The sequence below is a fragment of the Miniopterus natalensis genome, chromosome 11, assembly GCF_054644295.1.
Source record: "Miniopterus natalensis isolate mMinNat1 chromosome 11, mMinNat1.hap1, whole genome shotgun sequence".
NCBI lineage: Eukaryota > Metazoa > Chordata > Mammalia > Chiroptera > Miniopteridae > Miniopterus > Miniopterus natalensis.
In genome coordinates, this window is record NC_142091.1 from 69,257,654 (window position 1) to 69,282,738 (window position 25,085).

At 55.4% G+C, this 25,085-nt stretch overlaps 1 protein-coding gene across 2 annotated transcripts; it reads right to left on the reverse strand.

The window, feature by feature from the left end:
* Positions 1-2,244: 2,244 nt before the first annotated feature.
* Positions 2,245-23,704, reverse strand: SLC43A1 (solute carrier family 43 member 1). 2 transcript variants are annotated; one of them, XM_016200539.2, is made up of 15 exons: positions 23,237-23,320; positions 16,242-16,362; positions 15,843-16,020; positions 15,678-15,733; positions 15,470-15,546; positions 12,735-12,827; positions 10,943-11,076; positions 9,850-10,013; positions 8,588-8,734; positions 8,462-8,497; positions 8,100-8,238; positions 6,142-6,283; positions 5,808-5,881; positions 4,030-4,153; positions 2,245-2,982 (listed from the first exon to the last, which is right to left on the reverse strand). In XM_016200539.2, the coding sequence occupies exons 3-15, from the start codon at positions 15,950-15,952 to the stop codon at positions 2,836-2,838; spliced, it is 1,443 nt and encodes a 480-aa protein (XP_016056025.1). In that variant the 5' UTR covers positions 15,953-16,020; positions 16,242-16,362; positions 23,237-23,320; the 3' UTR covers positions 2,245-2,835. The 2 variants fall into 2 exon arrangements, with proteins under 2 accessions (XP_016056025.1, XP_016056024.1); XM_016200538.2 differs by lacking the exon at positions 16,242-16,362 and having other exon boundaries at positions 23,237-23,704.
* Positions 23,705-25,085: the final 1,381 nt, after the last annotated feature.

Sequence of the window (25,085 nt, forward strand, 5' to 3'; positions counted from 1 at the left end):
GCCCAGCGGCCCTGCAGCGGCTCGCGGCGCGGGACAGACGGACGCGCTCCTGCGGCGCCCGGTGCCCGCGTCGGGCGCGGGCCGACCTCCCCGCCTCCACCCCCCACCCCCGCTCATCTGCATAAAGTTCCAATTAACACTTTTCCCGCAGCTCTTCGCGATCCCTGAACGCGCTCCAAGCTCGGGGGCGCTCCTGCCGCGCCCCGCCCCGGCGCGCGGCCCCACTGACCCGCGCCCCCCGGGCTGCTCCCCGAGGCCGCGACCCGCCCGCCCGGCCAGCGCGGGGGGCGGGGGGCGGGGGCCGAGGGAGCGGGGGGCGCGCCCCGGCCTGGCGACCGCGGAGCGGGGTCGGCCGCGGGCCAGAGGCCAGGGCTCTGCGGGCACAGACGGGAGCTGCGCCCCTCCCCCTTTCTGGGAAGAGATGGGAGGGGGCTTCTCCCGGGAGACTCGGGGCTTCGAGATTCTCGGTGCCTCATCCGCCGGCCCCCGCACCCGCCGCCGCCTCCGCCACGTACCCTTCCCCTCCCCAGCCATCTGTTCCTCTCCGCCGCGCGACAAACGCGGCGCCCGCTCGCTTCCGCCCCTGCCCAGCCCCCTCCCCACGCTCCGCGCCCTGTTCGGGGAGCGAGACGACACCCTCCCCCAGGAGGCCGGGGTTTCCGCCCGAGTCGTCGTCGTCGTCCCCGCCCCCGCTCCCGAGTCCCGCCCGGCGGGGGGTCGGTGGGGCTGGAGGGAGCCCTGGAAAGGGTGGGGACCGGGTAGGGCGTGGAGAGATCGCCAAGGGGGGCAGAGCAAGCCAGGGTCGGGGGCTGGAGGTCGAGACCCAGGGGGGGCAGGCTCGCGGGTCCGGTGTGAGGGTGCTGGGGTGCGGGGGTGCGGGGGTTCCCTTGCCCGCTCGCCTTCCCCGCTCTCCCCACCTTGTCCCAGCTGCAGCCGCACAGCGCCGCCTGCTGGGCACACCGGGTACCCCGCGCGCGCTGCGCTTCCTGGGCCCGCCCTTACCGGGAACCGGGTGGGATCCCACGGCCACGCATCGCTGCGGATCAGCCCCCACCAGTCAACCAACACCAGACTTCAGAAAGTCAAGGCCCGGGACAGAAAGTGCGGTCAGACCCCGGCAGGCCCTCTGGGAACCCACCCAACCCGTTGGTGTGTGCTGTCCAATTCCGATTTGGTATTTTACCAAAAGGGCAGCGCTGGGGTCCAGGAGACTGGGCTCAGATCTGCTGCGTGAATTTTCCAAGTCTCCAGACCGTCTGGACATGTTTTCTCATCTGTAAAATGGGCGGGTGCGTCTTTTTCATTAACGTCTAAAGAGAGTTTAAGACAGAGGAACAGCTCATCTGCAATACTGTCTTCTAGGCTCTAACATTTGGGGTTTTTCCAAGTTTTGAGGGGGGAAGGTAGGTGAGGCCTTTGAGGTCACTCTCAGCCCTGGGAGGACAGCTGAGAGCTGGGCTGAGAAGCTTGGGGCCTCCCTTCTGCCCCTGACTGCCCTGGCAGGCCTGTGGTTGGGCCTCAGCAGCCAGACTGCCCAGGTTCCAAACTCAGCTCCACCACCTACCAGCTGTGTCCTTTGGTCTTGTGCCCTAAACTGTCAGCATGACGTTAAGGGCCTCTTGGGCTGTCATTAGGACGAAACGAGATAACTGTGCAGCACAGGCAGGTCCTCAACAAATGTTAGTGCCCCTTCTTGCCCCTCCCTCCATTCTGTGACTTACTCTAGCCTCTGAGACTCATGTCCCAGGGACCCAAACAGGTGTAGGGGCAGGATAAATGAGATATATCTTCCTGTAATATCCCTTGTCCTCAAAGATGGCATCTTTTCTTGATGCAGGTAATTTTAAAGCCTCACTTTAATGCTAAAAGTAAATGTAAATATAGTATAAAGGGGAGCTCAAAATTTGCATGACGTTTTAGGACACTATTAAAAAGTTACTTTCAACAGGCCCCCAAGGACAGTTTTGTAGGAAAGTCCATTCTTTCTAAAGCATCGTGCCCTTGACCCCCTGTATGCAAAAAGGCCAACCTCCCAGATGTACCCCAAACCTGGGGAAGTGGGGGCAGGAGCAGAGGGCAGGGTCTGGATCCAGACTCCAAGGACAGGGCATGGCCGAGAGCAGGGAGGTGAGCCAGCCAGCCAGCAGTAGACAGGCTGGCATTTTGGGCATCCTACTTTATGCCCAGCCGAACCTGGGTGAGGGAGATGGGTGGGGATGTGGGAAGACACGGGCACATACCAGCCAGTCTCTCACCTTCCTTTTATTTCCTCTGAGATCTGCAAGAAGCAGCACCAGGGAGGGAACCCGCCCTCCAGCCCCTGGAAGGGGCTCACCCCCCGACACACCCCACCCAGGACACAGCCACCTCAGGCCCCTTTCCCCTAGGGGAAGGTTGGTTCACACACACACACACACACACACACACACACAGGTGCACACAGTCACATGCACACTCTCGGCATTGCACAGCTGGGACCTTGGGGGTAGCCTGTTTGCTGATCCCACAAGCCCCCAGGAGGCACCAGGAGGAGGAAGGCCCATTGAAAGGATGGCCTCCCACCCTGCTCTCCTCCAATCCAGGAGGAAGAAGCCTGTCCTAGCACAGGGGCTGCTGTCTTTAGTCAAGAGTGTATTGCTTTGGGGCATTCTTTTTTAGGGATTTTCTTTTTTTTCTTTTAGCAAGTCCCTACAAAAATAGAACTTCTCTTGGTATTTATAGATCCACGGCCCCTGGCGCTGTGCATGTGTTACAGGTAGAAAGGCCACATGAGGCGTTCCCTTTGGTAGCTCAGGCCTTGGCTGCCTGTCATCCAGGTCCCTTGGCCGCAGAGGTTTACACAGTCACCTCGGAGCTGCCCGGTACCTTCAGTGGGCCCTCCCAGTCGGTGGTGTACTCCCTCTGCAGCTGGGTTCGGTAGTAGAAGAGGTAGGAAGGTAGCAGGAATCCCAGGAATGAGCAGAGCAGGAGGCCTAGGTTCACCTTGAGGCAAAAAGAGAGAGGCAGAGTCAAGGAGGTTCCTGCTCTTCCTCACCTTCCTCAGGGACCCGCCACAGCCTCCAGTGGGAAGCAGAAGGCAGCCGCTCCTCTCCAGGTCCTGGGCCAGAATGACAAACAGAGCTAGAACTTAGTGTGTTCAATCACTGTCCCAATGGTATCTCATTTAATGTTGAGTGGCCTCGTAAAGCGGCAGAGCCTGGTTTGAACTCTGGCTAGTGCCAGTGCCCACACTGGGGACACTGACAGTGGGATCATTCGGGTGGTGAGAAGGGGCTCCCAGGCAGTAACAGGAACTGGGAGCTCAGCCTAAAGGACAGAAGGCTCAGAGGCCCAGCACGGTGGCTTCACACGGCTCGGACTCTGTTCGCATCCCGCTCTACATGGCTCTGGGCAGTGCTCTGGGTCTCTGGGCAAGTCACCTCAACTCTAAGTGGCTCCTTCTCAGAGCCACTGTGGCAAAGATTAAGCGATAAAAGCGGACGGTGTGCTTAGCACCTAGAGAGCGCTCCGTAAGTGGTAGCTGTCACTTCATCGGCGTCCTTGTGGGAGAAGGGTTTATGGGAGTTATGGGAGATGGGCTTTAGGGGTCAGATGTCAGTTCACTGTACGGAAAAGCCTTCCCCACAGTCCCAGAGGCTGCTGCCTCATGCAGGGATGGCCCCAGTCCCTGAGGGGGTTTGGAGGGACCCCTTTGTCGGAGGTGCTGGGGGGTTCCTGCTTTGGGTGGAACTGAATCAGATGAGGATTGGGCCATTCCGCGTGTCACCAGGGAGCTTATTAGAAACAGGCTCCTGGGCCGAGGCCACGAGCCGCTGATTCAGCAGACTGGGGAATGTGAGTTAACACTCGGCAAGGAGTTCTAACGAGCAGCCAGCTTGGGAGCCCCTGGATTACAGACTTGCAAGGCACCTCCTGGACCAGATGAGAGGAAGGAGGGGTTCTATCACATACAAGCCCCCCTAACCCCCAGCTCCTGGGCTGTACCCAGGAAGGGGACTCCTGCTTCCCCCATGTCACCCCAGTCCTCACCCAGAAGGGGTCTCCTTTCAAGGGTCCCACCATGACCATGAAGAGAGGCTGTTGGAGCAGAGCAAACACGGCACTGATGAGGGACTGCAGGCCTGTCAGTGTCCCAAAGTGGTTGGACGGGAACCTGTCAAAGAGAAGAGAGCCAAGCATGAAGGGCGTGTGGCCCTCTCCTGCCTGGCACCAGCCTGTCCCCTTCCGCATACCCCATTCTCTGCCAGTCAGGCAGAGTAGAGCTTAAGAGTTCAGGCTCTTTGTGTGTGTTCTTTGGTCCCTGGCCTGGAGGGTGTATGCTGTGACTACAGGGCCACCAAACTGGCTTCTGACACCTCCTGTCCATGTAATAACAGCAAGTAACTCAACCTCTCTGAGCCTAGTTTCCTCCACTAAAAACAGGGCTAGCCCTAGCCTCACTGGGCTGCACATTTATTCTTTTTAAAAATATTTCTTGAGCTCCTACTATGTGCCAGGTGCCAGTCTAGGTGTGTGGAGATTCAGCCATGAACCAAACCAACCAAGATTCCTGCCCTTGTGAGGCAGCATTCTGGTGGGGCGGGCGGTAGTTACCCAATGAGTGAGAAAAAGGCATCATGTATTAGCCAGAGATAAGAGCCAAGGGGAGAAGTCAATCAGAGAAGACGGGAGGGTGTGGAGGGGGTGCAGTTGTAGATAGGATGGCCAGGGGACAGCTAGGTGAAGACCTAGAGAAGGTGGGACAGCTATGAGCCTTGGAGGAAGAATGATCCTGGAAGAGGGAACATGCTCGGGGTGTGTGAGGCCATAGGGGAAGGGGGAAGGAAGAGGGCAGACAGGTCCCGGGCCAGATCTTGTAGGGCCTTTTAAGCTATAATAAAGCCATTGGCTTTTTCTCTGAGTGAGACGAGACAGAAAGCCATGGGGTGCCATGAAGAGACTTATGTCCTAACAGGTGTCTCCAGCCCTTGTGTTATAAATAGCCCGAGGGAAGGCGAGGGCAGCCAGGACAGGGGTGGCAGGGCTGGGAACACGGTAAGAAGGGTTGGATGTGGAAGGGGCAGGATAGTTGCTGGACTGGATGTGGGGTGTGAGGAGGCAAAGAATTAAGAGTGACCCCACAGTTTCAGTGTGAGCCAGTGAAGGGGATGGAGCTGTGGTTGCTGTTGTGAGGTTTCCATTAGGGGGTGCTGGTCAGGTGTCCTACAGTTTGCCTGCCACAGAACACATACTCAATAACCGTCATGATTTTGTCACTGCTATTGTAATATCCTATATTACTGCATCACATACACAGGGGAGAGTCCCTTGGGCACCACCTGGCAGTGGGAATCAGAATAGAAAGAAGGGGAGCTGAGGGCCATGCAACAGGAAGTAGGAAAATTATAAAGCAAACAGAACTGTGGTCTGGAATTTCTACATGGGGAAAGAATCCACTTGGGGGCCATTCCAGACAGCAGACATAGGACTCAAGTGTCACCAAACCAAGCATTTCAGCTTCGTCGGAAGGAAGACCTCCTGACAGTGGATTTGTCCGCAGTGGGGTGGGCTGTGTCTGAGGAAGTGAGCTCCCCATCATTAGAGGAGCTCCGAGGGGCGGTAGACCAGAGAGCCTCCAAGATCCCCACCAATCCTCTCCATCTACCCCATCCTCGGAGACATCAGCATTCCAGGGAGGCTGGGGAGGGCATGCCTAGCAGGGCAGGAGGGGTGCCTTAAGGGGTGGCTGGGGCCCTCTCACTCTGTTCTGGGACCCTCTGCTCATGGGGGGAAAGCTCAGAAAGGCAGTTCAGCCCAGGCTGACTCACACTGCAGCGTAGAGGCCGCCACAGGCCGAGTGGTAGAAACCTCGAACAATGGTGTGCAGGCCAAAGGTCACGAACTGAAACCCAAAGGGAGAGGGAAAGGTGTAAGCTGGGATGGATGGTGACCCACAGACAGAAACGGGGCCTCCCCGAGCCCACCTACACATGCCAACCCTCTCCACGACCCAACCTGCTAGAAACACTCCCTGGAAAACCCAGGAGGTAGACCCAGAGGACAGAACCACGTTTCCTGGAAAGCGGGCACAGAGAACCATCCAAACGGTCCCTTTGGAGGAGTCTGAGAGGCAGGGAAAGTGGGGAGGGCGGAGGTGGGTACCTGGAGGTGTAAGTTGTTGATGAGGCAGGTGATGCCAAAAGTCACAAGCAGGAAGTTGGTCAGGGTAAAGGCGTTGATAGCGTTGGTGAGCTTCTGGATCTTGCGGTATCTCGGTCTGATGGACTTGGTGGCAATCCCGTCCCTGCGAGAACAGAGCGTCACTGGCGGCTGCTGCCGCCAGCCGGGGAGCACTGGTTCTCCAGCCCTGCATTTCTTAAAGCGTGCCTCCCCCACCAACTACACCAGCATTACCTGGGGACTTTCAAAAGTGCAGGTTCCAGGGCCTCAGCCTAGACCTTGGGAGTAGGGCCCAGGAATCTGCATTTAGACAGAGATCCCATGTGTACACTGACGTCTGAGACTTGGGAATGGCAAGGAAGGTAGAGAATGAAGGACTCTCACACTGTCTCTCATCAGGAAAGCATCTCTGCCCACCAGCCTGGACAAGTGTGACTGCCCAGCAAGCCCCTCTCTGCGCCAAGGGCTGGCCCAGGGGAGAGGTCAGTAGGCTAGAATGAGGGCAAGTGGGCATTGGTCCTAGACAGAAGGGCCCTGCTCATGGACCCTGGCCACCAGGAGCAGACGGCAGAGGAGAAAGGCTGGCGCCAGGGCCAGGGCACTGCTGGTGGGAAGGGAATCAACTGATGGCTCCTTAGATACCTTCCCTCCTCATTTCCCTCTCTTGGCCTTGCAGGAGACTATTGGCTTAATGCAAAAAGCACAGCAGTCAGACCTCAGTTCAAGACTCAGCGGTGGTTTTCAGCCAACAAATGGCCCCAGTGACCCTGCCTCCTGGTATCCATACCCTGTGCAGTCCTTCCACACTGCACCAGGGTTACTCCGTGTGACCCACAGAACATGACGGGAATGATGGTGTGGTTCTGAGATTATATTACAAAGACACTGCAGCTTCTGTCTTGGTCTCCCCACTTAGACCTTGCTCTGGGGCAGCCAGCTGCCTGGTCCTGAGCAGCCCCGGTCCTGAGCAGCCAGCAGAGAGGCCCAGGTGGGGAGGACCGAACCTCCTGCCAACAGCACGTGAGTGTAGGAGCAGATTCGCCAACCCCCGTCCCCACTTCAGATGACTACAGGCCTGGCTGACAACTTAACTGAAACCCTATGAGAGAGCCTGCTACGGTCTAAATGTTTGTATCCCCCCAAATTCACAAGTTGAAATCCTAGTGCTCAAAGTGATGGTATTAGGAGGTGGGGCCTTTGGGAGGTGATCAGGTCATGAGGGTAGAGACCTCATCACAGGAGCAGTGCCCTTAGAAAAGAGGCCCGAAAGAGCTCCCTAGTTCCTTCTGCCATGTGAGGATGAAGTGAGAAGTCTGCAACTCAGAAGAGGGGCCTCACTCAACCATGCTGGCACCCTGGTCTCAGACTTCCAGCCTCCAGAACTGTGAGAAGTAAATTTCTGTCTTTCATAAGCTGCCCAGTCTGTGGGATTTTGTTATAGCAGCCCAAACAGACTCTGAGGACCACTGAGCTAGATTCCTGACTCTCAGAAATTATGTGAGATTGTTGTTTAAAGATGCCAAGTTTGGGGGTAATCTGTTACACAGCAATAGGTACTAATACACCTACCCTATCTCTTCCTAGCCTTAAGAAGGCTTTACAGTGTACCCTTTATAACACAGGTTCCGGAGCCTGCTACTGAAAGCTGTGTGATCTTGAGTAAGTTACTTAACCTTTCTGTGTCTCATCTTCCTCATCTATGGACTGAGGATAACGTACCTACCTCAGAGACGTACTGCAGACTAAATAAGCCAATGCAAGGTGCTTATCAAGCAGGCCATGTCCCCTCTTAGCCTCAGTTTCCTCATCTATAACATGGGGAGGCACCTCTGCTCTCTAGGGGCTCTTGGGAGAATGAAAGAAGATGCTGGATATGAGAGCACACAGAAAAGGAAAAGCACTGTCTAATGACATGCTGCCACCATCCCTGTGCGGGTCACCTGGCGTCTCTGAGGGCGATGCCCTCAGCGGGGCCGTCCACGCAGTCCTTGATCCGCCAGTCCATGATGTAGCCGATGAGAGGGCAGGTGAGTAGACATAGCAGCTGCATGGCCCCAAAGACAGAGGAGTAGAACCCAACTGGGCAGCGCAGGAAGGAAGTGGGGTCAAGAGCTGGCACGAGGGATGCCAGCAGCCCAGTGGGCACCACCACCCACTTCCAGGGGAGAAGAGGGAATGCCAACATAGCCTTCCTGACCCCACATCCTTAGAGCTCCCAAACGACAGGGTGGGTCCAGGCTCCCTGCCAAGTGGGCACTGGCAGGGTGAGTGCAGGCCAGGGTCTCAGCTTTCGTCCCCCTACCTGTCTCTTCTGCTTTTTGTTTCAGGTAGTCCGTCTCTGTTGGGGGAGCAGGGGGAGAAGCCAGGATGAGAGGAGCTCAACCAGGGTGACCCTCCTGTGCCCACGGTGGGCTCAGCAGCACCTCACCATGCTCCTGGCCGCCGGTCACAAGGAACTCCAGCATCTTGTTCATGGCGGCCATGTAGAAGATGACCCGCAGCTGGGTTATGCCCATAGTGAGGAGGCTCCACAGGAAGATGGCCGAGCAGAGGCTCTTACGGAAGGGGATAGATTCTGGGGAGACAGCAGGGGGCACCCCTGAGTCCCAGATCTCCCATTTCCCTCGGAATGTACCAGCCCATGCAGTTCTAGCGAAGGCATGAGACTTAGGGTAAAAACTAGTTTCTTCAAAAACAAGGGCTCAGACTCGCTGGCCTCCAAGTTCTTGCCCAGTTCTGTAACTATCTCAACAGAACATTTTCAGGCGACCTCTGAATGTAAAAGCGTATGCTTGGTGTGATAATAATAACTCCAGCTACTATTTATTACATACTTACTATGTGCCACATACTTGACACGTTATCCCACTTAACCCAATTGTGCAACACCCCTACCTTTGCCACATATTACACATGGGGACACTGCCGCTCGGAGGCCAATGACTTGCCTGAGCTCACGGGGCTGGGAGCTGCAAGTCAGCCAGACTCAGCTCACACCCATAACTCAGCCATGGGAGAACCAGCAGTGGGGAGACCACCCTAGTAACTGCACAGGGTTCTGCATTTTACAAAGGGCTTCTGTGTCCATGGCTTCATTCAATCCTCACAACTAATTCCCTGAGATGGGTGTTACTAGTGCTAGTTTAAGAGATGAGGAAAGTGAGAGCAGGGTTAAGTGATCTACCTAAATCACTCAGCATATAACTGGGGAGCAGGACTCAAACCCCCATCTCCCGACTCCAAGGCAGGTGCTCCTGCCACTAATCTCAGAGCCGACACCTTGGGAAGTGGCCCAGGCAGAAGGCAGAAGGCAGATTGCGGCTCCTCCTGCAGCCAGTAGGGGGCGTCAGCCAGCCAGGTGTTGGAGGGCCCAGCTCACCTGATGCAAGAGGCTCAGAGGTTGCAGGGAGCCCCAATGAAACCAGTTGCCCCACAGGCCTGCAGACCCTGCCCCATCCTCTCTCCCTCAGCCCAGGAATCCAGCAGAGTATCCCTGGATCCAGACTTCCCAAAGTTCTCTGAGCTCTGATGCCCCCCCCCAACCTCTATTTGGTAAATGGGGATTGCCCACCTACAGCATGTGGTGTAAGAACTGAAGAGGGGAGATGAGCCCTTGGGCATGAGTGCTCACTAAGCGTGAGGACCCGCCTTCCCCGACCCCAAAGGCTGGCACCCGGACCAGGTACTCACTCTCACGAGGCTTTCCTGAGGCACCATGAACATCCTGGGAGGTGTCATCCTCCATGCTGGGGGCCCTCTGGCTCAGCCGCTGGCCCACGTTGATCACATGGGTGTAGAAGCGGTCACCGGTCACCTTGTGATCCAGGGCCAGCCCGGTGAGCTTGATCTTCTTCCTGCCGGCAACCAGGCCGGAGAAAGTAGTGACCAGCCCAGCAGAGCCCATCCTCAACAGCCTGCCTCTAGGGGGCTGTCCCAGTCATCCCTGGGGTGCTGAGCACCCCTTTGCCCAGCACTGACTTGCCCCCTGATGACCTCCCTAGTGCAGAGCTCACATCTGAGTCCCTCAGAACCTGGCCCAGGAGCCGGCTTAGCGCCCAGTAAATGAGGGGTGGATGAGTCGTTTTCCACTGGGGCTGTTGCCACGGAGACAGCATGAAAAACTCAGACTGGAGTCAGAGGGCCTGGTTCACCCCCCTTTCAAAGGTGTGACCTTGGGAAAGTCACTTTGTTCCCCACACCTTTGTTATTATGCAGTTAATGACAGAATCCATGCCATAGGGCTTCTTGAGAATGGCATGAGGGCTGAGTGCATTGCCTGGCACACACAGGAGACACTCCATAAATGCCAGTTGTTTGACAGGCACCCTGTGTGCTTGGCTGTGGAGCATCTCACTCACACTCACACTCACACACACACATCCCTGGTGAACTGACAGGGATCTGGGAAAGGCTGGCATTTCCCAGGCTGCCTCATAAAGAGTATATATTTGATTCCTTTCTGTCCCCCTTCTGGGTCCACATGGCTGTTGCTGGAGTCGCTCCTACTCTGATCCTGTCCTCCAAACCCAGAAAGGACAATAATAGCAGTCCCCATGTTTTGACTGCCTGTTATGCACCAGGTCTATTCCAAAAGCCCGTGGGTGTGTAGGATCAGGCCCACGGTGAGGGGAAAGCAGAGCTCCAAGAGCTCAGGCAACTTGCACACCCAGGTCTCTGTGACTCCAAAGCTCATTCTATCCATCACACCACCACACCCCTGGCCTCCCCCTCTGCAGGAGAGAGGTCCCCCCTCCACCCCAGTGCCTCCAACAGAGCCACTCACGTGTAGCTGCCTTCCTCAGGGGAGGGAAAGGTTTCACTGGGCCAATTGAGGGCACAGTTCAGAAAAATGAGGCAGGCCAGGGCTGACCAGGTAAACATGATGACCACGAAGGACACGCCGGCATCGTAGATCAGCTGTGGGAGGAGAAGGCAGACCCATGGGGAGTCTGCGGGGCCCCAGACCCCTCTCTTCCAGACTGGGGTAGAACCCAGGCCTCAGAGGCCTCAGAGAAGGTCTCTGCTACCCCATCCCTTGTGTCCAATTTGAAGATGGGGAAACCAAGTTAAGAGTCAGCCCTCCTGAAGCCAGCACTCCTTCCTTTCCCCTGCTTCACCCTGGAGTGGGGGAAAGCAGTCCCCACAAGGTGCTGAAGTTGCTAGCCACAGTTCAGAAAGTCTTTGAAATCTCAATTATTATCTTAAAAACACACACAACTTTTGCCCATGACTCCACAGATGTTTGCTTTACACAAAAAATTCATTTTGTTTTATATACAAAGGAAGAGAATTGAGGCCCTAGGTTTCCCAGGCCTAACCATGTTTATCTGCGCCTTCCTGGCCTGTTCCCCTGGGGGGGGGGGGGCAAGCTAATAAGCCTTATCTCACCTTTCGCAGGTGCTCCCAGGCGCTGACACTGAAGGGGGCGGGGAGGTGTGCTAGTGCTCTGCCCAAGGCCTCCAAACCAAGGACAAGTAGGTTCTGAATTGACTGGGATTCTGTGCCAATGTGGCAGCCCCTCTACCAGGTATGTGAGATGGTGTCACTCCTCTTGTCCTCCCAGCCACCCTCTGCCTGGGATGATGGACATCTGCCCTCCCCTCAGGCTCCTACTCAGAGCTCCAGTGCTGCCCAGGAAAACTGCTCCTGCTGGGGCTCCTTGGGCCTTGGGGCTCTTCCGTCCCTGAGGACAACACAGAGCTTCAAAGGAGCACATCTTAAATGAGCGGGGATGAGATCTGGCTCCTCAAACCCCACTGTCTTAGTTGAAGAAGGGAGAAGCACCAGCTTCCATGCTATCTGACCACTGGCAGCCACCCCACCAATGCATACTCTTTGACTCCTTTGGGGATGCTGGGCAAATGCCTTCTAAACTAACAAAATAAGTGCTCATGGTGGAATGTGAAGGGCATACTGTGGCCCAGTTGAAAGGGTGCTTTGTTACCATTTGATATCAGAGGGAGAAACAGGGCCCCAAACTTGCCCAGAGCTAGGTCTCAGGCTTTCGGCTCTAGGTCCACCTCGCTGACCTACCTAGGATCTGGCCTGGCATGGACTAGCTTTGTGACCTTGAGCCCAAGTCCCCCGGCCTCTCCAAGAGAGGGGAAGGAGATGTGGCTGGAAAGATTGGGGGAGGCCAGAGAACCAAGAGCCTTGGATGCATGTGAACAGGTTGGACTTGATTCTGCAGGTGAAGCACTGTGTGAGTGAGTTCTCCATCTGAGGTCATTCCGGAAGTTACATGAATGACAGATGGGAGAGTGAAATGATCAGAGGCAAGGAGACCAGCTGAGAAAGCCTGAACTGGCCCAGGAGAGAGGGCGGAGGCCTGGACCGGGACAACAGTAAAGGAAAGGCAAGCAGAGAAATCAGACCCACTGGTGGACAACAGTGCCTGGACTCTTCCCATGATGCCTCAGGGCTTTTCCCAGAGGTGGTGGGAACTGAGCTCTGACTGGTAGGAACTGGGTCACCAGACACCAGCCCCTACATACATACCCAGCCCCACCCAATTCTTAGGTCAAGGCAAAAAAGAAAACACAGTGACCTCACTGTCCCCTCAAGCAGTTCCAAACCTTGATCCCTGGGAACGTGATGGCAGAAGAGGCGTAGGAGCCGATCATGAGGGCCATGATAGTGGAGCGCAGGTTCCCAAACATGTTGGGCAGCTGAGGAAAGAGGGCAGTGCCAGTGAGCAGGGGAGACCCTGATACCCGCCCAGGCCTCCCCTTTCCCAGCCCTGCCTGAGAAACTTGGAAGCATCCTGCCCAGTGTCCTCACAGTGAGCACCAAGAACACTAGCCCCGTGAGATACCACAGACAAGTTCTGAGGCAAATCAATGTCGGAAATGCTATAACCCCTCCTACAGACTCCCAAGGCACTTTAGCATCTAAAAGGCTCCCAAAAGTGCCCTCACAGAGAAATTTTGTCAATTTTGTTTAACTCCAGGGTTTCCCAAGTTCATTGCTATGCAGACACTTTATCCTGTGAAACCTCTTAATAACCCATGAAATGAATGTTTGAGAAACACTGATCTGCTTTGTAAGGTATATAAATGTTGAATCATTAATGGTATACATCTGAAAATAATGTAATATTGTATATCCACTGTAATCAGAAAATTCATTAATTTAAAAAAAAAAAAGACAATTGTCAACCCACTTGACAAATGAGGCAGTTGAGGCCCAGAGAGAGAAAGAAATGTACTCAATTTCACAGAGCACATGAATGACTTTCTCCCCTGTCTGGCGGTTCTAGTTCTATTCATTCCATACCCCAAGGCTGTGACCATGGCTGGCTCTGTAATGAGATGGTGCCCCTTAACCTTCCCGGTGGCTCCAAATGCCCCGGTCCACAGTTTCTGCTGAGCCAGGGCAAGTCATGGGATAGGCTAGGGAGGTGAGAGTGGGACTAAGGGAGGCCCGGTGTCCAGGGAGGTGGCTCTGACATGCAGAGAACTCCCACCAGTAGAGAATTAACTGGCTATGTGTTCTGCTCAGTGGCCTGAGCCAGGCCCTCAGGGTAGGGGAAAGCAAAGTCACCCCGCCCTCTGTGGACAACCCACTCTGGCTCCACCATCCCCCCCCAGGTCAATAGGTCCCGTAGCTGGGAAGGGCCTTGGAGGCTTAAACTCTCTCCACAGAGGGGAAAACCAAGCCCAGAAGGGAACTGCAAACAGCTCTGGGAAGGAAGATGGGTAAACACAGAGCACTGAGCCCCACACCAACCTCCAAGTAGCTATGAAAAGGGTGTGGGGCCGGGCTGACCCCTACTCGGGGCAGGTTCCCCTGGCACCTGTATCTGCAAGGCACGCTGCCAAGGCCACCAGGGAAAGTGCCAGGGCCAAGAACAGCCAGGCCTTTGCCGCCGCCCCGCCCCCCCAACTCAAGGGTCCCAGGGCGCTGTCTCCACCCCGCAGGGCGCGGGGCCAGCTCCGCGTGAGGCCGGCTGCGCGCACCCGGCTGACACCCTGACACCCGGGCAGCACGGCCTGTCCCCGCCGCAATCTGTCCTGGCTGGATCCGGGCTCGCGGGGCTGGGGGCGGGGCGGGGCGGGGCTGGCCCGGACCCTGCCATTGGCCGGGGCGGGGCGGGGGCGGGGGCGGGGCCCGCGGGTGAGCCCCCGAGCCTGACCCCGAGGGGCCGCCGCGGGGTCCAAGGTTAGCGCCCCCGGCCGCGGGGCGGAGGGGACTCAGGGCGCGGAGCCAAGACGTGGGCGCTGGGAAGGGGCCGCGCGTGGCGGGGCAGGGACCCGCCCGTTGTTGTGAAACGTCCCAGCCCGGACCCGAGGCGCGCTGCGGCGAAATTCAGCCAAAAACGCCCAGTTCGGCGGTCAGGCCACCCCCGCCCGAAACAAACCACCAGCTCCGGCCAGAGGCGGTCCCGGCCGGACACGCTGCCCCCCACACTCACGAGCCTGAACCCTTATACTCACCCACCCACACACACACGCACACACACGCGCGCACACACACGCACACACCCACGCACGCAGAGCTCACACGCACGCAGAGCTCACACGCACGCAGAGCTCACACACGCGCGCGCACACACACGCACACACACGCACGCAGAGCTCACGCACGCACGCGCGCACACACGCACGCACGCACGCAGAGCTCACACACGCACGCACACACGCGCGCACGCACACACGCACGCAGAGCTCACACGCACGCAGAGCTCACACACGCACGCGCGCACACACGCACGCAGAGCTCACACACGCACGCACACACGCGCGCACGCAGAGCTCACACGCGCGCGCACGCACACACGCGCGCACACACGCACGCAGAGCTCACACGCGCGCACACGCGTAAGAGACGGAGCCGCGTGATGGAGCCAGTTCTGAAGGTCAAGTGCCATCAGGCGTTGGCAGCTTCACTCGGTTCGATCCAATACGCGCACGAACACGGTGCCTCCTGGGCCTCTCCCGGGACAGCGCCGCGAGCACCCAATGCGGCAAGCGCGCTGTCCCAAGCTGTCCCCTCCCTGTCACTATTGCGTTACCCAGTTTTATTTTCTTTCGGGCACTTAGGACTATAGATCTAATTTATGAGTCTACTTGTTTAGGGGTTTCCTGTTCCCCCAACCCCCAGGGCAAGCTCCAAGGAGCTGAGGAAGTTGAGCTCTGTTTGTGCTGAAGCCCCAGCGCCCAGAACAGAGTTCAACAGGCAGTGTGGGCTCAGGACACACGCGCACACACCTGATCTGCCAGCACTGGCCCCTCTCCACTCCCACCTTCACTCATGCCCACCCCACCCACTCTGGGCGCCCTGCCGCCGAGCCAGAGCCCGTCATACTCACCGTGAGTGAGGAGAAGGTTAGGCAGATGCCACCAAAGCCATTCAAGGACAGCGCCAGGAATATCAATGGAGACAGAACTGGGAAGGCGAGAGGGGTGAATGAGGGCGTTGGGGAGCTGTGGGAGGCCAAGGGCAGAAGTTGGGGTAATCATCCACCTTCATCCCACTCATTCTTCTCTTGTGGGGGCACCAGAGGCCAGACCTCTCACCTTTGGTGTCCCGAGAGGCCAGGGCCATCAGGGAGCAGGATGCAGCAAAGCTGGCGCTGTGGAGATTGGGGGGCAGGGGGGACTGTGAACACTGAGAGCCTTCCCTCCCCCTGCAACACCAGTCCCTGCCCTCCAGCTCCCCGAGGCCCCGCCTGGCCACCTCACCTGCCAACCAGCCGTGTGGGCCGGGGGCCAAAGCGGTCCATGAGGATCCCCAGTGGCAGGGTGGTGGCGCTGAGCACGAAGGAGCCGATGGTGAAGCCCAGGACGAGCATCTCTTCCTGACTGTCACAGCTGGGCCACTGATGCTGTTCATCCTGGCTGGTGTTAGTGGTGTTCTTAGCTGAGGAGGGGAAGGGAGGGCTCAGCACATAACAGCAGGAGCAGCTGGGTGTAGGAGAGAGCAGCCTGGGTGGGGTCAGGGGTCCTGTACTCAAATCCCATGCCTCTCATTCACTGCCAGCCAGGTGACTTTGGGGGTGGCCTAGAGTCATATCTACTCGTGTGGGGAAGGAGCTCCATAAATGGCAGCAACTAGTATCTTACCCAGGGGGAGTCACACACCTAATGAGAAGCCTCAGCTGGCTCGAATATATAGTGAGCACCAAAGTCTTCACCAAGGTGTAAGGATTTCTCAATGTCCAAGCTTAGGGTGGGTAGACCCCCACAGGAAGCACCCTCGAATCTGGGGACAAAGTCAGTGAGTGATCCTTAGCTGATGTAACAAGAATTCACTTTAAATTTAGACAAAGCTTTCCCCATAAATGACACCCTGATAAAAATAATAGCTACTATTTACAGAACACTTGGCTATGTTCTAGGCATGTTCTCAACAGCCCCTGAATTAACTTACAACAGTCCCATGAGCCAGCTAATAAAGTATCTCCATTCTCCAGCTGATAAAACTGAGGCGCAGAATTAGGACCACGACACTGCCCTCCAATACCCTTTAGAAGATCACCTGGAGTAAACACCTGTCCTACAAGTAAACTGCCAACTTGGAGTTGTGACAAGTTCATGAAAAAGGCTTGTAGTGGGGGAAGGAGGGTGATTTCACTTCACTCAGTGCTCAGTGAGCCAGAAGGGGGCGGCTCCCCTGCCTATTTGTTAACCTAGACATCACTGCCAAGGGCAAACTCAGGGTGCACCTGGAAGGCAGGCAGACCAGGGTCTGAATCCCCGCCCCATCCTTCCTAGCTGTGTAGCCTTAGACAAGAAACTTCCTCTCTTGGAGCCTCAGGCTCCTTGCCTGTAGAAGGGCGCAGAGAATGCCGAATCCACAGGCTTCTCGGGAAATTCCATTGGAGGAGGTGAATGTAGACACATGCACTGGGCCTGGCCCAGAAAAGGTACTCCAGAAATAGCTGATGAAGGGGAGATGATGCCCCCCCCCCCCCAGAAAGTCAGATGCGGCCAGCTGCTTCTCTAGGTGCGGAGATCCCACAGTGAGTAAGACAGGAAGCTCTCAGCTCTCATGGGACTTATATTAGATAATAAATAAGCGGGCGCTGATTTAAAGAGAAGCAGGTGCTGTGATAGGAGGCTGTGACAGTGCCTGAATGCTGGGGGCAGGGTGGGGGAGCACTGCTCTCATTGGTGACAATGACCCTGATTGCAGATGTTTGAAAGACTTGCAGGTGGCAGAAGGGTGGAGTGATCTGTGTTAACATAAAGAAGAACATTAAAAATTTTCAGATGAATGCTGGCCAACCAGGCGCGGAAGCACCTTGGACGGTGGTGAGATTGTCCTCGGTGAGGCTGGTGCTCAGGCCCCTGGGAGAAGCAGTTAGGGGTTGAGACCACACAGCCTTTGGGGTTCAGGCTGAGCCCATGATTTAGTGATCTTTATGATCGCTGTTCATTTTTCCACCTGGTTTGTCTGTGAGTGTTTAGTCAATCTACACTCATTTATTGGGCTTCTACTGTTTAATGGGCACTCCATTGGGACAGTGGGTAAAGCAAGAAGAAAAGCAAAGGTAATTGAGGCTGGAGGCTGGTCCTCACACAAGTTTTGCTTGGCTAGGAAATTTGAATTGGGCGTCAGTTTAAAATCAGGAGTTATTACATAAAAACCCAGAAGTCTGGCTTCTCTGTAAGGAGTCAGAAGGTCTGGCCATTGCTGGGGCAGAGTGGAGGTGACCCCTCTTCACCAGGGATTGCCCTCTCTAAGTCACCCAAGTCCTCACCTCACTTGTAGCTCTCAGACATTAGACATCTTACACCCGCCCTGATTTGCCGATGACTCACCAGCTGGCCTCTGCTGGCATTTGAGTGTGCAGCCTCTGAATTAGACACCGTCCCTGCTCCTAAGTCTTTGACAATCAAAAGACACTTTCTCTTATGAACAGCCCCACTAGCTCTAAATTAATTAACACCCACTTTATGCCAGACTTTTTCATATAGTATCTCATTTAACCCTCACAACAATAATCCTCATTTTATAGATGATGAGGCTCTAAGAAGCAAAACGGATCACAGCCTCACAGCTTCTCACAGGCAGGCTCAGATTCAAAGTCAAGACAACCTCCAGAGCCAACACTGCTCCGCTGCACCACAGGGCCCCTCTGTCCTGAAGGGGGCGGCTTAGCTAGTTTCCCCAGCTGGGGGGCGCCTGCTGCCAAGTAAGTGTGTCCTTCCACTGGTGCAGAATTCCAGCCCATGGGTTGCAAATAGCTCCGGGTCAATTAATGCATTCGTTTCCCTGGTGTATCAATCAGCCTCTTGTGAGTTTGACTTATACCAGCTAGTTCCTGAGACCTGATCACTCTACGTGGCTGGAAAAAGCCAGACCTCTGAAGCAAGAGGGAAGCAGGCCAAGATGCAAAGACCTCTTAGACCTCTCCCCGTGTCAAGACAACAGAAGAGGTCTTTGAAATGCAACCCAACTGCCCCACTTCCGTAGACAAGTCCAGTGAGGCATGGGAGTGGGGCAGGAAAAACATACTTGCTAAGTTGGTGATGGAGTTACACTTAGAAGGCAGGGAAAACAGTGTTCCCCAAATGTGGTATGCAGAGCAGGTGGGGTTCAAGGTGGATTTAAGAGGCACATGGAATGGGTTTTATGTTTCATAATTATTAGCTATTTGAATGAGTATTAAAAACACACATATGCATCTATATATATATACATAAATACAAATACATACACATGTGTATGCATAGGAACATATATGTATATTAGAAACGTGTACATATGAATATATTAGAAACATGTATGATGTGTGTGCATGTGTGTAAGTAATATCAAACCCAAGATTCCAAGCATATTACACTTTAAAATGAGGCTAATTATTTTTATGTGGGTTGATTTAAAAGAAAGTATTAAGTAAATAACAGCACCTCTGGCACACAGAAATAGTAAAATCATGAAGGTGGACTACAAATGAGCAGGTTCGAGAAACACTGGAAAACAGGATCAAGGTTAAGCGTTCTGTCTCTGGAGTCAAGATCGTGGCTAAATGCTGGCTCCACTAGCTGTACTGCTGAAACCCTGAGGCTCAGTTATTCCACCTGTGAAATGGGGATAGTGGTGGCAGCCACCTGAGAGCTGGCTCTGAGGATTGCCGCACACTCAAACACCCACAAAATGATCCTATTTTGTCTCCCAGGCAGTGAACCCGTCCTCACCCCACTACTTCACTTTCCTGCAAGTCACATGGTCACTTTCACCAAAACTACCACAGGATTGGGCTCTAACTGGCTGTCTTGTCTGTACCTGGACTTGCGCAGGAGGACCCTAAGCTGAAAGAGGTTGGGGACAGACATCAACACTATTTCCATGAGGCCTAAGATAAAGGCTCCAGAGTCAGATCTGGGATTTAATCCTCACTCTGCTCCTTATTTATTAGCTGTGTGACCTCAGACAAGTTACTTAGCATCTCTGAGCTTCAGTTTTCTCTTCTATAAATGGGGTTAATAATACATCACATCATATACCGACATCGTGGATTTGTTGTGAGGACTAATGATCTAACTGGCAAACAGTAATTGTTTAATGAACCTGAGCCATTGTTTTATTTGGGCACTTATGTGGGATATATAGTAGTGTGTATAAACTGAACTGTCCATGCCTAAATTCTGAATAACATAGTCCTCTTTAGCTGTGATGCCCCTACAGGTGGGTCAATCACCCACCCCCGGGGGTACCTCAACAGAGGAATAGCAGAAAGCACTGAGAAGACAGAGAGCGTGGCCAGGGAACCCCAAAGCCGACACTAACGAACACCTCAATAATGAGCTCCACATTTGTTAAATGGCATCATCTGATCCTCACATCATTGTACAGACTTAAAAGTGGAGATCCAGAGAGGGTAGGTGACTTGCCTAAGGTCACGCAGCAAACGCTGGCAAAGCTGGGTCCAGAAAATAATAACGACCCCCATTAGTTGTCTGAATTTTGCAATTTTGCTCTCTCATTTCATCTTCACAACAGCCCTGAAGTAAGGAGCATTGGTCACCTTTTACAGATGGAATAACTGAGATAGTAAGAAAGTTAAGTAACTGGTTCATATCAGCCCGCCAGCCCATAGCACAGTTGGAAGTGATGTGCCTGCCTGTTTCCACACTTTATGGGGACACAGATTCCTGGCTGATTCTGTGTTCTTGCGACCCTGTAGAGAGAGAGGCCGAGACCACAGTGAATGGGGCTTTGAGAAAGAGAAACTAGAGTTTTGATAGGGGAGCATGATTAAGGCAGAATGGGGCACAGCACCGCCAATCAGCCTGACGTCTCAAGGATTGAGGCCGGAGCCCTTGAATGAAAGAGAGGTGAGGGTAGAGAGACACGTGCCCAGCTTTCCAAGAGCGGACAAATAAGTTCTGAGAATACAGGAGGGTTCACTTCCATCGCCTCTAGAGATCCCAAACAACCAGGCTCGGATGCAAACTCACATCAGTAGCCATCAGGGAAATGCAAGTCCAAGCCACAAGAGGTAACACTTCACATCCACTAGAACGGCCAAAATAAAAGAGATGAGTAATAACAAGTGTTGTCTGGGATGTGGAGAAACCGAAACCCTCATACACCACTGTGGGAATGTAAACTGGCGCAGCCACTTTGGAAAACAGTCTAGCAACTCCTCAAAAGGTTAAACACAGAGTCACCCTATGGCCCAGCAATTCCACTCCTGGGTATATAACATATCCCTAAGGGGAAGGAAGGCATATGACCACCCAAAAACCTGTACACGAATAGGAGCATTATTCATAAAAGCCAAAAAGTGGAAACAACCCACATGGCCATCAACCAATGGAGAGATAAAGTGTGACAGATCCATACAATGGAGGATTCGCACAGCAGGAAGAAACCAAATCTTGACATGGGCTACATCATAGATGAACCTTGGAAACATCATGCCAAGTGAAAAAAGCCTGGCACTGAAGGCCACAAATAAGACGCCATTTACATGAAATGTTCAGAGTATGCGAATCGATTTCTGTCACAGGCAGACCTGAGACAGTAGGTGAGTGACTGGGGGTAGAGGGTTATGAGGAGCATGGGTACTGCTAATGGGCACAGGGTTACCTCTTGGGGGAAAGGAAATGTTCTAAAATTGAGTGTGATGATAGCTGCACAGCTCTGAACAGACTATAAGCCATTTAACGGTACCTTATTTGTTGTCGTTGTTGCTTTCCCTTTGCAGGCATTAAGTACATTTATTCAACAGCAACTATTTCTTCAAAGACTACGTCTTTATTTTTAATAGGCTTTTTAAATTTTATTTTTCAATTTTTCAGTTACAGTTGACATACAATATTATACTAGGTTCAGGTGTACAACACAGTGATCAGACATTTATATTCCTTATGAAGTGATCACCTGATAAATCTAGTACCCCTATGACACCAAACTAGACATTTATAATAACTGACATTTATAGTAAATTACTGACTATAGTCCCTGTGCTGTACTTTATATCCCTATAACTATTACTAAGTTGCAATGCTTTGAATGGGTGAGTTGTAAGGTATGTGGCTTATATCTCACTAAAGCTGTTATCCATATATTTTAAAAACTCAGGTGGAGGGATGGGCAGCAAAACAGAAGCAGGAGTTTGGAGATGATGAAAAAATTCTATTTTAAATATTGATTAAGGTGATAGTTCCTGAGGTATCCAAATTTGTCAAACCTCATCAGAATGCGTGACGTAATCTTCAATAAAGTTGATTTATAAAAAAAGGTGGAGAAGGCAGGAAGAAGCTACTGGATTGGCAGTGGCAGGCATCAAGGCCATGAGCACAAGTCCTCTCTAGTCTCCAGGATAAACAAGTCCGAGGGGGGACTGGGGCTCCCCACCTCCATTTGCAAATAGTGCTCCCCAGAGCCCTTCTAGCTCCCTGCCTGGTTCTCTCAGCCGCCCTGGAACACCTATCGCCTCATCCCAAGCCTGCTCCTCCTGACCCAACTTGCCTCCCCAGGCCAGCTGCCAACTCTAATCTCCACCCCTCCAGCACCCATCACCCTATAACTGGGGCCACCCCTTGATGCCACCTGCAGCTTCCTTACAGATTACCGTGGCAGGGGCGGAACAGCCTGCAGTGGAGCAGGTGCTGCCCACCCCCAAGGCCTCAGTTTTCTCCCACAGCCAAGGTAGGTGCCCACAGGGAGTTGAGTTGAGGGACCCAGTAAAGCCAAGAAGACACTAATATTTATCAAGCACCATTGACTCTCACAGCACCCCCATGGGATAAATACTATTCTTCCTCCCATTTTGCAGACCAAGAAGTTGAAGCTCAGTGTTTTAAAGAACTTGCTGATGTCACCCAGATGGTAAAAGTGGTGGAAGCTAGAATTCAAACCCAAGCTGGTCTTCCTCCAAGAGCCTGTTTCAAAATATGAAGGCTGGAGGGAGACTACAAGAAGGGTTAAATTCCACATCCATCCAGGTCCTCAGGCTAAGCTTGTTGGCACAGCTCTCCTCCTCAGAAAAGGAAAATGCCCCACCAGCAGACAGCCCAGCGTGGATATTGGTTAGATGCAGTTAGGTTAGGTTATCTTGGAAATGGAATATTGGAATTCCCACTCCCTCACTGTGGGTCACACAAAGTCAAGGTTACTGAAATAGAAAATAGGAACCATCCACAATGCCCTGCCTAGAGGAAATAAGGCTATTATTAACTTTGTACAAATGGGTGACTGGAAGACCTGAGGGCTCAAAGGCCCTGAAAAAGGAGTGCAGGCCCTTTCTAGTCAATCCACTTTGTAGGCTCTCTCATGGCTTATTTAGCCCTAGTCAGAAATCCCTCACCAGTTAGCTGTAGCACTTCCCTTCTAGACATCTCCGGCTTGCACTACCTGAGGCTTGCAGAGGCTCTGCATGCCCAACAGGATATGGGCATTGGGTGAAGACTGGTTTCGCTACACCAGGCAGAGCGGTCCCAGTGCCGCCCATTCTCCAGATGAAGTCTGAAGAGGTGAAGAAGTGGGCTGTCCAACCTCCTGCCCAGTGGCCGGGTTTAAGCAGCTCTGCTTTCTGTCCGCTCGGCCACCTGTCCTCCAGTGTCCACCATCCCCCTCTGCGACCCCTCTCCCAGCCCAAGCGGCCCCTTTTTGGGCATACCTGGGCACAAGCTGGAATAGAAGCCCTCGTTCTTGAGCATGATCAGCAGGGAGCCCCAGCCCAGGAGCACGGCAGAGAAGAAGAGGTTCTCCACCACGGCCGTGCAGGCCATCCACCAGCGCCTGCGGTACGCCTGCTGCAGCGTGGGGGCCATGCTGTCCGCGAGCCTGCACAGGAACAGAGCGCTAGGGGAAGGGCCCCACGGCGGCCCCGGGGAAGGGTCCTGCATCGTGGTGGCTCCCGACACCCCTCCAGCCAGCCCACGAGGGGGCCTTCATGGGGGCCCCACAGGCCCCTGGGCTTCCCAGAGGGTGCCGCCGCGCTGGCTCTGGGCGCGCTGGCAGTGCCAGAGGCGCACGCGGCACTGAGCTCCCGCCAGGCCACTATCGGGGACAAGAAAGGTCCTGTCTGTGCGCAGCAGCTGGCTGGCGCGCCGCCAGGCTCCTCCGCCCCAGAACAGGGCGCCCCGCGCCCCGCTCCCTGGGGCCGAACCCGCACCCCCCCAGTCCCCAAAGGCGAGCCCGGGGCAGAGCGCGCGCGGAAGCCACCCCTGGCGGGTACGGGGCCTCCCGCGCCAGGAAGGACCCCCAGAAGCAAGCGGGCGGAGGAAGGGGAGGTCCGAAGCCGGCCTAAGACACCCCCTCTTCCTGTTGCCCCAACGAGACCCCTCCTCTCCGCTGGGGCTGGGCGGCAGCTCGCCCTCCTCCGCTCCTCGCCGGGCCACCCGTGTCCCCACAGGCTCTCGGCCCAAGCCCACCGCTGCCACGTGGACCCAGACCCAGGGCGGGCCCGCCGGCGCCCCGAGGCGCCCCTCACTCACTCCTCGGGGCGCGGAGCCCACGGTGCGCGCCCCCGAGCCCGCCCTCCGGCCCCTGCCCAGGGAGGGGGCTCGGGCTCGGCTCGGTCCGGCAGGAAGTCCGGCGGCCCGGACTTTATATGGGCAGCGGGCGGGCGGGCGGGCGGGTGTGTTTACCAGAGGGAGGGAAGGAGCCCGCGCCCCCCCCTGCGGGAGGAGAGGGACTGGGCGGCGCGCGGCCGGGGGGAGACCGCGGAGCGGGGGAGCGGGCGGGAGGGCGAGGGGTGGGGGTGGGGGCCGGGCGCCTCTCCGGGGACCTCACACCCCGGGGAGAAGCGGGGCTTGGGCTTCCGGCGCCCGCAGGTCCGTCCAGCCCGAGAGAGCGCAGAGCGCGCAGAGGAAGTGCGGCCAGATGGGGCCCCGGCCCGAGGGGGGGGCGCAGAGTCAAGGGGAGGGAGGGCGCTGGAGAGACGGGACGGGACGGGGCGCCGCGCCACCCAAGGGCTCAGGTAACGGGTTTTTCTTGGAGAGCCTGGGAGTGTCGGTGGCGACCGGGACCCGCGGCTCCCGGCGGACGCGCGCCCCCGACCCCAGCGGCTGCTCACCTCGGGTGGGGGCGCGCGCCCCGCCTGCGGCCGCGGGCGCTCCCGGTGCCAGTGTCCCGCGGCCCAGCCCCGAGCAGCGCGCCGGTGCCCGCGGCCTCGAGGTGCAGCCCCGCAGCTCGGTGCGCCCGCCTCCGCTGCCCTCTCGGGACGGCCGGGAGCTGGGCACCCCCCGGGCGACACCGGTCGCGGAGCGAGACCGGGAAGGGGTGGACCCGCGGCGCTGATACTGTATTTATACCCGTCCGGGGCTGCACCCTGAGGTAGGGGCGGGGGAATCCCTTCCCCTCCTCCTAGATCGAGTTTCACGCACATGTGACTCGCGCCCTGGTCCCTGGCACACGCCCCAGCACCTAAAATTTCCAGGGTCACCTCCTCCCCTCGGCCTCGGCCCCCCAGACCTAATCCGGCGGCGCCCTCTCTGCCTGTCCTTTATCAGAACAACCCAGAG

Coding starts and splice junctions, on each gene's coding strand:
- SLC43A1 (XM_016200538.2), bottom strand. CDS start 23,465: ATGCAGGACCCTTCCCCGGGGCCGCCGTGGGGCCCTTCCCCTAGCGCT. Junction 15,547..15,677: donor GGCCTCTCGGGACACCAAAG/GTGAGAGGTCTG, acceptor TCGCCTTCCCAG/TTCTGTCTCCATTGATATTC. Junction 6,284..8,099: donor ATCGCCCTCAGAGACGCCAG/GTGACCCGCACA, acceptor CTGTTCTCGCAG/GGACGGGATTGCCACCAAGT.